This window comes from Cervus elaphus, chromosome 19 (genome assembly GCF_910594005.1).
Source record: "Cervus elaphus chromosome 19, mCerEla1.1, whole genome shotgun sequence".
Classification (NCBI taxonomy): domain Eukaryota; kingdom Metazoa; phylum Chordata; class Mammalia; order Artiodactyla; family Cervidae; genus Cervus; species Cervus elaphus.
The window spans coordinates 23,350,814-23,366,405 of record NC_057833.1 but is presented as its reverse complement, the minus strand read 5'-3'; the positions used below and the strand labels follow the sequence as shown (position 1 = coordinate 23,366,405).

The following is a 15,592-nucleotide window of genomic DNA, read 5'->3' as shown; positions in this document are numbered from 1 at the left end:
TTATCTGTGATTATAAAGCACTCTTCAGATAAGAAAAAGGAAACTTTCAGTCAGAATAGTTGGGAAGGACTTTAAGGAGGCAGAATTTGAACTGGACGACAAGATAAGTTTTAGACAGAGGGAAGTGGGGGGGAAACACAGTAATCAAAGGCAAGAGCATATATCTCCCAGATGATTCCTCACCTCTGAAGGCCATCCTGCACCTTCCTGTAAGCACCTTGTACCAATTTTCCACTACCTGAGCCTCATCTCTTGTTAGACTTTAAGGGATCTCTTGAAAGGACCCCACTGACTTGTCAAAGTTCTAAGCATTTACATAATTTATTCATAATCTCTCACTTCTGTTTAAACATTTTGCCACTGGAACAAGAAGCAAACCAATGGAAAGATGATACTATGGGTAGAAATAACTGAAGTGTGTAGAGTCATGTATTTGTCAGATGAATAATAAAGGCAGAGACACAAATACCCAAGAATTTATTCATATTTTCCTGGACTATCCAAGCTAGATATAGCCTTCAATATCTAGTACAACGTTACCCACAGTGTGGTAACCATTCCACTGTTAATATTTGGACTGATTTTAGAGAGTATATGAACTTTTCAAAATATCGTATGGTTATTACTCACTTTCACAAACACTACAAAAACAGACATACTCAAATCATTACTTTTTTAATAATTTATTTATTTTAATTTTGACTGTGCTGGGTCTTCATTGCTGTACTCAGGCTTTCTCAGGCTTTCTCTAGTTGCTGTGAGCAGAAGCTACTCTCTAGTTTCAGTGCTTGGGCTTCTCATTGCGGCGGCTTCTTTTGTTGCAGAGCACAGGCTCCAGGCACACAGGCTTCAGTGTTTGCAGGCTTCAGTAGTTGTGGCACGAGGGTTCAGTATTTGCAGCCCAAGGACTCAGCAGATGTGGCACACAGGCCTAGTTGCTCCAAGGCATGTAGGATCTTCCCAGACCAGGGATCAAACCCATGTCCCCGGCACTGGCAGGCAGACTCTCATCCATGGTACCACTAGGGAAGTCCAATTATTTTTAAATTTCAAAAGTGAGTTAAACAGAAGAAAAAAACATTAGTACATGTGCCATATGATTCAAAGCGATAAATAACACTTATATGGCACTTACCACCTATCAGCCATCATTCCCAAGGCTTCACTTATATTAACTTATTTAATCCACACAACCAGATCCATTTTACAGATGAGGAAACTAAGGCACTTGACTGAGGTCACATAGTTAGAATATAGCAAAGCCAAATTAGAACTCAGGTGGTATAATTCCAGAATCCACAATCATAGCCACTATATTAAAAATGTAGTATATAAATTATAAAAATAAATTAAATAAATAAATAAAAATGTAGTATATAAATAAAATGTAAATAAAGTTTGAGAAACATTGAAACACTCCCCACTGCTCCCTCTCTCAACTTTACAGATAAGTAAACTGAACCTCCGAAAGATTCAATAACATGCTCAAGGTCAGCAAGAATAACAGGAAATTATTCACAGAGCTATTACCACAATCCAGAATCTCCATGCTCAGATGGGGGCCTCCTACCTCCCCACCACAGCGCTTCTGAACAGACCTTCGTATCTGCCCAGAATGTTTGAGCTGTAGTCTGTGCAGATTAACAGAGGGCTGGCTTCATGGGTGGATGATCTGGGCGGTCAAACAGGGCCCCGTGCTTGGCTTAATGCTCTGGTGCTGTCTTCTTGAATTCTTAACAATGTTTTAACAAGAGGCTCCATGGTTTCATTTTGCACTGGGACCTATAACTTATGTAGTCAGTCCTGCATAATATCCACGTTTCTGGAACACCAGAGGAATTTTGCAAAAGTGATGTAGTAGCCTATTGCCTTTAGACTCAGACAGCCCCAAGTTCAAATCAAAACTCTGCCATTTTCTTGTGACCTTGGGAAATTCGCTTACTCCTTTGGGCCTCAGTTTACTCATCTGTAAAAATGCAGATAACTCTACTAGACTTGATCTGGTTGCAGTTTGGGGCTTAAACAAGAAAACAGCAGGGAAAGCAGTAAGAACTATTTCTTTCCTGCCTCTCTTTTAAAAAGCTGAAATGATTCATTGTCTCCCAGACTAGCTGTCACATGCGAAAGTACAACGTGAACCTGTTCTGACTCAGGCTGCCTTCCCAATTATCAGGCAGAAGAAAGTTCCCAGAGAACCCTTTGTAAACTTGCTGATAACACAAACTTCAAGCTGGCTCCCGAAACTGATACTCCCTGGCATGGGAGGGTGCCACCCTGCAGCCTGAGCTGGCCAGGCAGAGGGCACTGGAGCCTGCAGTCTAAGAAGCACCCAGCTGCTGGCTACGAACTGCTTTGGTATCCTTATCTCTGAAGGCTCATAGATAACTAAGTTTCACCCAGAACAAAGATTCTCAACTCAGACTACACAACAGAATCACATGAGTTGCTTCTGAAACATTCTACGCCCAGGATCCCCCCCAGCAGAGATGTTCTGATTCAATTCATGGCCAACCATGGTATTCTTAAAGCTTCCTTGGGTAATTCTGTTGTGTAGACAGGTTTACAATGATCTAGAACAGTGGTTCTCAAAGTAAGGTCTCAGATCTACCACATCTGTATCACGTGGAAACTGGTGAAAAATGCAATTTCAGACCCCAGCCCAGACCTACACACAGAATCAGAATCTCTGAGGGCAATGTAGATTTTAACAAGTCTGCCAGGTAATTCTGATGTGTGCTCAAATATGAGATCCACTGATCTAGAGAGAAGAATAAGAAGATAATTAGCAGGTAGGCAGATAATTTAATTACAAAACTCCCTGTTTTTTGATATATAAAATATATCCATCCCACAACCCCAAATTGGCTTATAAAATCTTTAATGATCTTATAGAATAAATTTCCCATCTCTAAACATCTGAGTCTCCAAAATGTCAGATTTTTCATCTCTCTATTCATAATATAATTTTCCCAAGGAGAAGACTAGAGACCTTTCTAAATGGAGCTTATTATGAAACATCCACTACTTTTTAAAAAGATTTACATAATTGGGCTGAGTCATAACTTGATAATCTTCTCACATTTTTTACCCAAACTTCTCTAAATGAATCTTAATTACAGCATTTTTGTAACAATGTTTAGCTAAGCTTTTGTCCTTCAGAAGAGCACAACTCATAGCGAAAAACGAAGCAGTTAATAGATACCCAGCACTTGTTTCTTTTCCTTCCGACAAGAGAAATAACACACATAGAAAAAGTTTAATAATCCCCAACAAAATGAACACAAAGCCAGCCTTCATTTGCCTTTTCTCTTAAATGATGCAGTTTTGTAAAAGAATACCTCAAGGAGTTGGACAGGGTCCCAGAAACCAGCAGGGACCAGTCAGAACACTGTATGATGGTATTCTCCAGGCATGTGTCAGGTCTACTGGTCCCTGTGGGTCCTTACTGTAAATTAACCATCCGTTAGACCAGCTCACAGGAACCCTGACCCTGCAGGCCACTTTGCTTCAGTCGTGTCTGACTCTTTGTGACCCTATGGACCATAACCCTTACTCTAGGTGCTGTCAAGATTTCATTTGGAAGTTTTTCCGTCCCTCTAAGGAAAACCAGGTGGCGCTAGTAGTAAAGAAACCGCTGGCCAATACAGGAGACTAGAAATGCGGGTTCCATCCCTGGGTTGGGAAGATCCCCTGGAGGAGGGCCCAGCAACCCTCCAGTATTCTTGCCGAGAGAATCCCACAGACAGAGGATCCTGGCAGGCTACAGTCCATAGGGTTGCAGGGAGTTGGCCACAAGCGAAGCAACTTAGCACCATCAACATCCCAAAGAGAAGACACACTTCACGGTTTTCGCCTGAGCGCTCATCTGAACTCCTACCGGAAACTGACTCAAAGCAGCCGTTGTGATGAAGGGAAGAGAAGGGGGAGAAGGGGGCCATGAATTCGACCTGAGAGGGCACCAAGATAAACAAACTCCTGACGCTATGTCCCATAAATCAGTTTGAAATTCTCCTTGTAGGAAGTGAGAAAACAATTGGCAGCTTCAACATCAAAATTATGCTCAGAAGAGCAAGAAAAATCACAGAGGCCAGGATGAGGATGGCAACAAAGCCCAGATGATTCCAAGAGGGCGGGAGGGAGCAGGCAAACCCTGTAGCCACCGGATGCTGGTGGAGGTGCTGGGCTGGCCAGGGAGACACCTGGGGAGGAGGGGGCAGCTGAGACTGAAGGGCCAGGAGACCACACAGTGGAAGGCCCTGGAGCGGGCGTGTGCAGTCCACCCAGAACAGACAGTGCTGTGAGTGAGTGATGGGCTTCTTTCCCTCGGCAGTACAGGCATGAGGTCATCCTAACCTTGTGCTTGCAGTTTTAGCTTGTTCGTTCTCCTTGCTGTCTAGCCTCCCACGGTGTTGATACACCACAATGTATTTATCCATTCTTGTACCCATGGGCATTCAGCATGGCAGCTGCTATGAACCTTCTTATACGTGATTTCAATGGACACACCGGGTTTGTGTTTTGGTTGGGTTTCTGCTGAGTGAGAGGTGGAACTGCTGGAGTTTTTCATGTTCTTTAAGAAGGCTGCCTTTGGTCTCATAGCCATTATACTCCTCAAACAAAATAAGGGCCCCCAGCTCCATTTTGCAGCTGGGAAACTAAGGCATACATAATGTGACATTATGTTAGATCAACTGCAGGCCCAGAAGAGAAGCTCCCCTGGTCCCCACTTCGTCCTGAGCCTTGCTCTTCCTGGCCACACCATATGAAACAAGCCGTTAGTTACAATCAACAGGGCTTGTGGGTATTTAAAAAATAACCAGCAAAGTGGGAGTTGGTGGGGATTGTGCTGGATGGGAGGGCACCTTCTCATTACTATCTTCATTTCTGCACCAGCAAGTGTCTGTTTTGGAAAGTTGATCCCAGACAAGAAAAAATAAAAAAGCCTCTGGGCATAACAAAGTGCATCAGTTATCTGCAGCAGGCAGGGCTTCCTGCCTGATCGGGTGCCCCAGAAAGAGACAGCTCCACCCAGCCTGCGGTCAGGGGGCCCACCCCCTCTGGCACTGCGTGTGGAGCCATGTGCAGGGCAGGGGAAGCTCCTGGGGGACTTCAGAGAGCAGGAACCTGCTTTGTGACCCGAGTGAGAACCCGCCAGGTTGGAAATCTGTCTAGCTCTGGGTCACCTAGTCTCTTCAGAGCTGAGTTTTTGTCCTAGGATTTCTCCCACCTGATCCAGAGGACCCCCTACCCCTCTCATTTGTAGGTTTGAGGTCATTTGTTTAGTTTGCACAGGATGACACAGGGCCAAGACAAGTGGAATAAATAGGTGTTTTGCCAGCTGATACTGAGGTGCCCCAGGCTTGTGAAAGCAACTTGGCATCCCAAATCTCCCTGTAGGCCCCCAGTAGGCAGCCCTCCATGCAGACTCAAGAGATGTGAGTTCTGATGCCATTTCAATCCCTGCATATTGCGCAGGTCTTAACTCCTCCGGGATGATGCGCGAGAAAGTGGGTTTGTATAAAGGGCTTTCCAATTACAAGGTGTCCTGTTACATAAAGAAACCCCGTGCAACGGCTGAAGGCATGATCCTTCACCTCGTCCAGCCTGAACCTCTCACAGGCACAGAACTGTCTGGAAAAGAAGCCAGAGCCTCCCTTTGAATATTTACCTTCCATACAAATAGCCTCCCATGGGACTTATTGCCATTACTGGGTGCCCAGAACAGCCATGTTTGCTGTTAAAATATTGAAACACTTCTGTGCCTTCTGCTAACTAGTTGCTGCCTTGAATGCTCCCTCAGCAATCCATCACATAAAAAATAACTCCAGCCTAGCAGGGGGGCCTCCAAGACCCTCTGCAGCACAAAAGCTGGCTGCCTTCTGATTTTTTATCTGCCTTTCATTTATTCAGATATCAGATAGAAAACTACAAAGCAGTGAATCTATGTTTTTATGGAACTGGAGAATTAAATCCACAAACAGAATAAATAATATTACTTATCAATTAGCCACCTTATTCTTGAAACTTTACTCCAAATGACTTCTGGCTTATGCTAAAAGCTAATCCACTGTCAAAAGACAAAACTTTGCCATCCACAAGGATTTACAAAAGAATAAACCCAATCCCACTGACAACCTGAATAACAGGACCCAAAAACTATTTCAAGCAAAGACAGCATCATTGGAATAAGTGTATAGCTTTAAAAAGTGAAGAGTCTATACAAACAAATAATTCAGGGAAATTTTTATGCTTCTGGCTATCAGATGATATTAAGGAATTATTAGTTTTTAGATGTGATAATGGTAATAAGTTTTTTAGAGGAGTCTATTTTATAGACACCTGCTAAAGCATTTACAGAGGAAACAGGACGAAAGGAATTTGCTTCAAACTAATCTAATGAGAAAGGTGTAGTCGAGTGGGTGTCAGGAGGGAGAAAGCTAGTGATGAATACATGGGCCTTTTAATACTGTTCTCTCCACTTCTGTATGTTTTAAATTCTTCAAAAGTAAAGTTCAGGGACTCCCCTCGCAGTCCAGTGGCTAAGACTCTGCGCTCTCCATGCAAAGGGACCAGTTCAATCCCTGGTCTGGGAACTAGAGTCCACACGTAGCATCTATAAGATCCCGCATGCCACAGCTAAGACCCGGCACCGCCAAATAAATACATAATAAAATAATAAATGTTATAAAAAGTAAAGTTCAGCAAAATAGTTTCAAATTAGTGTGTACCTCCCAACCACCCCCTGGTAGGTGGGAAAAATAACAATTAGAAGCAGCCAGGATCAGGACATGGAAGGACCTGGAAGGAACTGCCATCTGAACAGTCTAAACACTGACTACGCAGCTGTAGAAAATCCTGTATTTGGTCTTCTGTCTGTGAAATGCCATAATCATAACACACACACACACACACACACACACACACACACACACACACACACACACACACACACACACACACACACACACACACACACACACACACACACACACACACACACACACACACACACACACACACACCCATTCTCAGGAGGAACCTAAACAAGATAACACTTGTAGAGTATTTTTAGTTCCTTGGGAGAAAGGCCGCATCACGCAGGGGCGCTGGGTGAAGTGTTGTTCAGGATTCCCAGAATCCCCACAGATTTTTCAGAAACTACCTCATGCTTCATTCTCTAAGCCAGCTGAAGAAAGGAGCAGAAACAAAACACCCTGCTTCCACACAGGAGGCTTTTAGCGGTTCTGTTTACTCCTCCAACACAAAGCCCTTGTTTATGTGTGACAGATGGGAATACATGTTTCTCTCCTCCCGCCCTGTCTCTCTCTCTCTGCTCCCCTTTCATCTGTTCCCCTCTGTTTCTTTGTCCTTCTCCATTCCTCCTTTTCTCCAGTCCTTCTCTGCCTCACACCACTTTTCCTGAACTGACGCAAGGGCCAGCAAGAAAGAGAAAGGCAGACAGAACACCAAGCCCTAGGAGAACGCGTTTGCCCAAGCTGTCGATTCATGCTGTCAGGCCAATGCACACAGTCGCTTCTGGGTTCACAGCCCTCTTATTTGCAGTGTACTTTTGAAGACAGCGTGACACACCTTCGAAACTGTAGGGGGCTCAGAGCAAACATTAAAAGGCCCATAAATATTTATGTGGCGAGTTTCCATGGATTGCTTTCCCAAAGTAATCATAGCTGACACATTTGCGTACTGATACACACACACACACACACACACATATACATACTCGTGTTCCTTCCAAGCCCAGCCACTCCCAAAACAAAACCTAAGCTCGTACTGACTATTTCTGCACTAGGCAGTCTCTAACCCAGCGAGGGAGGGGATGTGAAGGGCTGGATAAGCTAGAGCCTTCCCTCTCTCATGGACTGCTGGTGCTGCCCCTCACACACCCAGGCAAGGGAATTAGTCTTTCCCAGTCTCCATTTCTCCATCAGTAAAATGAAGGTATTCAAACAGATAAATGACACAGACTCTTTTCCAGCTCTAAATATCTGTGATTCTATGAGGAGTCACACCAAAGTTCTTAGAGAATTACCATAAACCAATCTATCTGATGTGCTTCCCTGGGGGTTCAGACAGTAAAGAATCTGCCTGCAATGCAGGAAATGCAAGTTCAATCCCTGGATCAGGAAGATCCCCTGGAGAAGGGACTGGCTACCCACTCCAGTATTCTTGCCTGGACAATTCCGTGGACAGAGGAGCCTGGCGGGGGCTACAGTCTATGGAGTCACAAAGAGTCGGACACAACTGAACTAACACTTTCACACTTTCATTTCACAAGTCTATCAGACAAAACATCCCAATACTTGGTGGGGTTAGGGGAAGGTCTGTCAGAATAGATGTCAAACCAGTGCTTGATGACCTCTGTAGTACTGAGAAGAGAAGCCAGGGGCAAGGGGAAAAGAAAAACTTTTATTAAGTCTAGTAGGGAAACAACACGCTTACAAACAGGATCTGAGAACAGGATCAAAAAGGAAAGAATTGACATAACAGATATCAAGCAGACAGAGGAGGCAAGCTTTGCCACCTACTTGGATATCTAGGAGAAAAGACAGCAAGAGAGAAAAATTGGGCAAAGGGTGGTGTGTGCCTGACAATAAACTCAGTCTCCTGAAATTTACTCTCTCGTTTCAAATGTGCTTCCAACAGAGGTATTCTCCAAGCAGCAAACTGCTGGCCCTTTTAAAAGAGGCCTCAATTTGGTGCCTTGTTCTCCACAACGATAAGAACTATCCCCCCATGCCCACCCCACCCTCAGCCCCAGACAAGAAAGAGTAAGATCCAAGCTCAGAAAAAAATGAAATTGCTATTTGAGAACAGCCACATCTGCCAATGATTAACTCCAGGATTTATTACCAATTAGGAGTATAAATCTCTGCTTACTTTGGCTCCTGGAAAGTTGATTTCACAGGAAAATGGGGGGGTGGGGGAAAGTGGCAGGGAGAGTCATTTGAGACAAGGAGGGAGAAATCCAAGCTTAAAAAGACACACTTCAAATTCAAAAGGAAGCAGAATACCTCGGGGACCAGAGCGGAAAGCAGGCTTCACCTTGTGGTTCTAAGCAAACAGCCCAGCAGATGCCCGCAGGGTTAGCAAAGTCAGAGAGACTAGGTGCCACCCAGAAGAGTGTGTTGGTACCTGGAAGGAGGTGCATAACCGAGGGGACCGCAGTGGCCAGGCCACCAAAGGGCCAAAGCTGGCAGTAGAGCACACGCATCAGGAGTTTGGGGGGTTTTTTTGGCCACGTCACGAGGCTTGTGGTGGTGTCTTATGAGTCCATTTTATCTCCTTTGTTAGTTTATATTAATATTATGGACTGAATTGTGTCCCTCCCAAATTCATGTTGAAGCCCCAACCCCCAATGTTGTTTTTTTCACCAAGCTGTGTGGCTGGCGGGATCTTAGTTCCCCGACCAGGGACTGAACTGGGCCCAGGGCGATGAAATGGTAAATCCTGACTATTGGACTGCAAGGGAATTTCTGCCTCAGGAGCTTTAAGGTTCCCTATCTCAGGGGTTCTCAGCTTTGGCTGACCACTGGAATCGCCTGTGAAGCTCTAAAAACACCTACACCTGAGTCACACTGAAAACCAATTAAATCAGAATCTCCAAGGGATGAGGTATCAGGATTGTGCAGGAACGCCCCAGGTGACCACCAGGTGCAGCCAGGGTTGAGAATCACTGCTTATGTCGTTTCCTCCTCATAGCAGCCCCATGCATTGGTACAGTACACTCGAGATTTCATACAAGAGAAAGCTGAGCCACAATGAGGCTCAGTAACTGGTCCAGGGTTACACAGTGATGGAGGCAGGATTTGTACTCAGACCTCACCTTCTTAACCATCAGGCCCCTTGGCCTCCAAGGCTATGGTGCTCAGCATTCCAGGCCCTGAGCCTCCATGGGCTTTTCTCAAACCATTTTCATATATTTTTCTCCTAAAAATTCTTATAGAAATGAGACATTAGCCCATATAATGCTACAGGTTAACTAGGAAGGCAGGCTTCTTTCCTTTGCTTGGAATGACATCAAAACAAGGAGGCTGCACTGAACATTTCATGCTCATTGGGAGTTCTCCTTCATCCCTTCAACAAACATTAAGTGCCAGTTTTCTACAGTCTATAAAATAGAACCAACCCGTACAGATAATCACACAACAGATATTCTAAGTGGACAGCTGAGTGACAGTAAAGTATGATGACTCTGCTGAGTGAAAAGTGGCAAAGTAAATCGTAGGACCATATATGCATGTTGCTACATGGTAAAATGGGGCTTCCCAGGGGCGCTAGTGGTCAAGAACCTGCTCGCCAATGTAGGAGACAGGAGAGATGTGGGTTCGATCCTGGGCCGAGGAGATAACCTGGAGGAGGGAAGGGCAATCTACCCCAGTATTCTTGCCTGGAGAATCCCATGGACAGAGAGACCTGGTGGGCTATATAGTCCATAGAGTTGCAAAAAGTCAGACATGACCGAAGCAACTCAGCACCCACACATGTGGTGAAATAAAAGAATGAATCCGTAAGTGGAAATCTGGGATAGTAAAATGAGCAGGCTGGGGGTACACTGTGGGTGATCCGTAACTATTTAAACCAGAAAAGAAAAGGCAAATTCCTGGCTGGCACCTACATGAGTACAGTTAGCTAGATGTCAGCAGGGGAGTGGGGACTGAGGTGACCTCAAGTGCGTCATATGCCAACTAAAGAGATGGCCAGCTCTCACCTCCAGCCAGAAGTTTCCATGTAGGAATGTGGGTATAGCATTGTCCGTCCTTCTGCTCTAAGTAGGGGCTGCTTAAGATCAACCATTTTTAAATGGCATCTAAGTCGAGACTTTTCAAAACACTGTGTAGACCAAAGAAAACACATCTACCACCAGGTCTGCCCTCACCATTGGGAGTCAGCCCCCTGCTTGACACGTGGATCCCCAAACAACAGCTTATTCACCTGTGCTTCCCCCCACTCACCCCACCCCTGCTGCAGGTATGCTGATTTATTTTGGGTATGGCATCTGGAATAGCACCCTGGAAATCAGCGCCCGAGAAGAAGCCCTGCACCAGAGCACGTACCAGCGCTACGACGTGGACGACCCTTTCTCAGTGGAGGAGGGCTTCTCCTACGCCACGGAGGGCGAGAGCCAGGAGAACTGGGGCGGGCCGGCCGAGGACAAAGGCTTCTATTACCAGCAGATGTCAGATTCGCAGCCCAGCACCCGGACGAGCAGCAAGGCAAAGAGCAAAAGCAAACACAAACAGAACTCAGAGGCCCTGATTGCAAACGATGAGTTAGATTACTCTCCAGAGTAGGAGCACACACACCAGAAATGTGCAGACATGACGGTGATTTCTTTTCAGTAAATTCACCTGTGGGCTAGAAGGTGGAAACTTCTTTGGCTCTCATTTCAAAACTCCAGCCTTCCCCAAAGTCAGTCCCCAGTCATAGCCTGTCATCTGCACCTCTGCTCTTCACGACAGTTCTGTGGAAGGGCTTCACCCGGGTCCCATAACTAGTTCCCTTGTGAAAACAAACAGAAAACAACTAAAAGCTATGAGAAATTCTATCAGGTGCAACCACCAGAGCTGATGGCAGTGTCTCCCAGGCCTTTGCTTTGCTGGTTGAATCTTTTTGCTTCTTACTAAGGCCCCAAGCAGCAGGGAGTAAAACCCCTGGAGATGTGCCAAAGCAGGTGGAGGTGGGCACAAGGCAGCATTTCAACCACCTGAGATCTCAAGGGCAAAGCCCTGTTCTCAGCACGCTAGGCTGAGAGCCACTCCTCGAGGCCACATGGCACTTGGCACTTCCTCAGAAAGCAACATTCTGTTCTGAAATCTCACAAAAACAAATTCATGGTGATGCATACTTCTTTTTCCTTCGCCAAGGTTCTCACAGTCCCCAGACTAGAACTTTAGGATGCAGTAAAGGTCAGGAACTCTGAGACCATGATCCCAAAGATCTCAGACTCACCGTAAGGCAGTCAGACCCAATAACAAGGTAAGAAGCACCATCAACTTAAATGCCCAGGAAAAAAAAAAAAAACTGAATAACCATCTCTTGCAGTGAAGGCCAGAAGGGCACTGGCAAAAACTAACTCTGTCATGTCATGCCTTCTCTTATACCAGACTCTAAGCTCCTGCTGATATGATGAAAGAGGGCAAAGCAGAGCATGATTTCATGGCACTAATATGCCTTGAAGAAGTAGGCTATTTGTTTTATGATCAGATAAAAAAGCTTTACAAGGAGAAGTGACCCAGCCACTGAGATCACATTGCAAACTCTCTTTCAGATTTCTAAAATTATAAATTCTGAAGTTTTTTGAGATATGCAACCACTTGACTGGTGGGTGCTACTCTGAAAACAAAAAAATAATGAAGCACAGCTACTTAGGTAATCACATTCCATGAGATCACATTTCATTCTGAACCTTACTCCTCTGGAGTAGCTCACTTTCAGACATGGATTTTTCCTGTTATTTCCCAAAGTAGTTTCACTAAAGCCCAGAGGAAAAAAAATCTACCTGATAAGGTCTAAACCTTGGAGAAGGGCAAGGCAACCCACTCCAGTATTCTTGCCTGGAGAATCCTCATGGATAGGGAAGCCTGGTGGGCTACAGTCCATGGGGTCGCAAAGAGTCAGACACGAATGAAGCGACTTATCACACAAGGTCTAAACCTGGACCATTAGAGGGGCTCTTAAAGATTATTTTCGCAGAAACAAACTGGAAGAGGACACTTGCAACAAGAAAAAAACACATGGTCTATGCATTCTAGTCTTGGGTTACAGGGATTCATACAGTGCCTTGAGATGTGTACACATGTGTATGAAGGCACAGTTTGGATCAAGCTAAAATCTTTGTGAGGATTTCCTGAAAGCAGGACAAAATAGTAAATTCTTTGCTCTCTCTGTCTCCTGGATCTCGAGTTATGCCAAAAGTTTTCCAGAACATCAACGAATGTTTAAGTCTGTTCTTTCTTAAAGGTTGAGATTTGTGCCATCTTGGCATGGTTCAGGATTATAGACAGGACACAAAAGCACATTTTTATGTGAAACTAACACTGATCAAAAATGCACCAAATCCTAAACAATAGGAATAAAAAGAAATGTAACATCTGCCCTTGGAGGTTCACAACCCAGGGAAACAGCAGCACCGGAACCTGATAAATGTAGATAAGACAACCAAACATGGCAAGTCCTCTTGGTTGATGAACTGGGCTTTAAAAATAATAATATTTATAAAAAGACCAACTGAAACTAGTTTTTCTTTAATAAATTGGATATCCCACCCAAAGCCATGTATGCCATTTAAATTCAAATAATTACTGTTCTCCAGATCTTTTTTTTTTTTTATTCCTCTATTAGAGTAATTGTTCAGCACTCTGGTTTTTCTGAGGTCAATTATTCATCTTAATGTAATGCTTGGCAATTCCATTTCTCTCTCCCCTAAGATTAACCATAAAGATACAGTGGCTGATGTGTGAAATATATCTTTGGGGATTAAATTAGTACTTCTTGTGAAAACAAACTTTGGAACTGGTCTTAGGACTGAACAAATCTGCCTAGCTTAAATATAATGTATTAGACTTGAGACATATCCAGACAGATGGGGTGGAGTTGTATTTATTAAAAGTGTTCAAAGAGAAATATGAGAAATACGAATGCAAAATAACAAAACCTTAACATGCGTGAAAGAGCCTCCTTTTACTAATAAGGTGTAAGTATTATTGTAACAACTGTCTGCTGGCAGATGTGTGGAGTTTCTGTAGCATGAGAAGAGAGGACCTGTGCTTGGAAAACCCTGTTGGTACTGATTTCATATAGACCCTCTCGAAATCACCCACATTTCAGGAGTCATTCCTCTCAAACAGTATATTTTTTTAAGCTTTGCTCTCTTTATTGCTCTAAACTGGTTAGTCATTTCACCAGTGACCTTGGTTTTTTTTAAAATTAGTCACTATGATAGAAAAAGTTTTTCAAGATAAATAGACATGTTTTTCCCTCATGGTTCCCAGCCTCTGTGAAATAATCTCAGATGTCACAGTGCAGTTTTCAAATACCATTAATCACTAGAATGATATTAGCATTTCCTAATTCATTTTCTTAAGACTATATTTGTGGGGCCACATTAAAAGTAAGATCACCCTATAATTACCTCAGACACTTAGCCCCTTGAACAACATCCTAGGAAGACCTATATGTTACCGAATCCTCTGTAGCAAGAGCTCGTTCAGTGAGATTTCATCACATGGATTTATGGTTAGGAGCTAATTATTTGATTTTTTAAATGTATGCTACTTATTAGTACTCTCCTTCATTTCAAGAGGATTTCAAGTGGTTATTAAAATACATATAATACCAAAAAAAGAAATGAGGAATGTGAGGCAAATAAAAATAGAAAAGAAAGGATAAGACAAAGCTAGAAGTGTATTTAGTGCACAAATGTAGAACCTTTATGTGCACTGCTAAATTTGCCAATGAGGGAGCAACTTAAGAAATAATGAAATTGTTGATAATGACAGCAAGAAGTATTTCTGCATGATAAGAATAAATCTTTCCTCATGAGGGCGGAGAACTGCAATTGCATAGACCATTGACACCCACAGATAAGCTTCAGGGCTAGATTTTACCAACTACATGTGCCTGGCTTATAGTGGATGTTCAATAAATATCTGATAATCAGATGGATGGGTAGATGGATGAATGAAAGGAAAATGAAATATTTATTCAACAATATTTGTGGAGAGCATATTATGTGCTATAGAGATTCAAATATGGGAAAGACCTTCCTCCAATGGAAAGATCAAAGAGAACGCAATCCTTGTGTTGAGGCTTGTGGGATGGGCAAAATTTTGCAGGTAGAAATGAGGGAGATGCCTGCCAAATGCAGGATCAGCATGAGTAAGGTATAGATTGTGGCTGATAACTATCTCCTGACTAATAATTTGTACTGTGTCTCCTTCAAGGGAAAGCAGGAAGCTAGTTTGACAAGAAAACATGATTTATATTTTGAACTGTAGGAAATAATGCTGAGAAGGCAGGTCAGGGCTCATGACAGATAGAAATGAATGTTGAACTCAGCTCAGCAGCTCTCCTTGGGTGGGGAGGCACTGAGAAAATGATGAAAGTATGAATCAGGGAAGGCTGGACTTTAAGAAGCTGGGGCAATGGCTCCCTCTGCCCTGGTAAGGAGCTAATAAATCACATACACACTTCAGGTTTATTTCATATATTAAGGGGAAAAATATCCATACTTAAAACAACATATGATACTTTCTTTGAAATCCTGTCTGATTTCATCATTAGGCGAGGAGAAGTTTGTTCATTCAACATGTGGACAGACAACACAGTTATTTCCACCCACATTAAAATTTCCAGTAATACGTTTAAACAACAAAGCTAACAACATTTTATATCTATCTAACCTAAACGTAAAACTGCAGCTCAAGATTTTACTCAAACCTGGGTACAAAGCCACTTTGAACTAGTGAAAGGAAAAGAATGACAGAATTAGCTCAAGAATCCAGTTCTACTTCTTAGTAACAAACTAACAACTAATCAAATATCAACATATTGATTATGATGAGCCTGTTTAACA

The 15,592-nt window shown here is 43.4% G+C and overlaps 1 protein-coding gene across 1 annotated transcript in view; it reads left to right on the top strand.

Annotated features, from left to right (window-relative positions):
- The window catches only part of SLC7A14 (solute carrier family 7 member 14), a 107,078-nt gene extending 92,717 nt beyond the window's left edge, over positions 1 to 14,361 (top strand). Inside the window, exon 8 of the mRNA XM_043875431.1 lies at positions 10,987 to 14,361. Within this exon, the coding sequence (XP_043731366.1) occupies positions 10,987 to 11,309 (323 nt within the window). The 3' untranslated portion in view covers positions 11,310 to 14,361. The remainder of the gene's footprint in view (positions 1 to 10,986) is intronic.
- Positions 14,362 to 15,592: the final 1,231 nt, after the last annotated feature.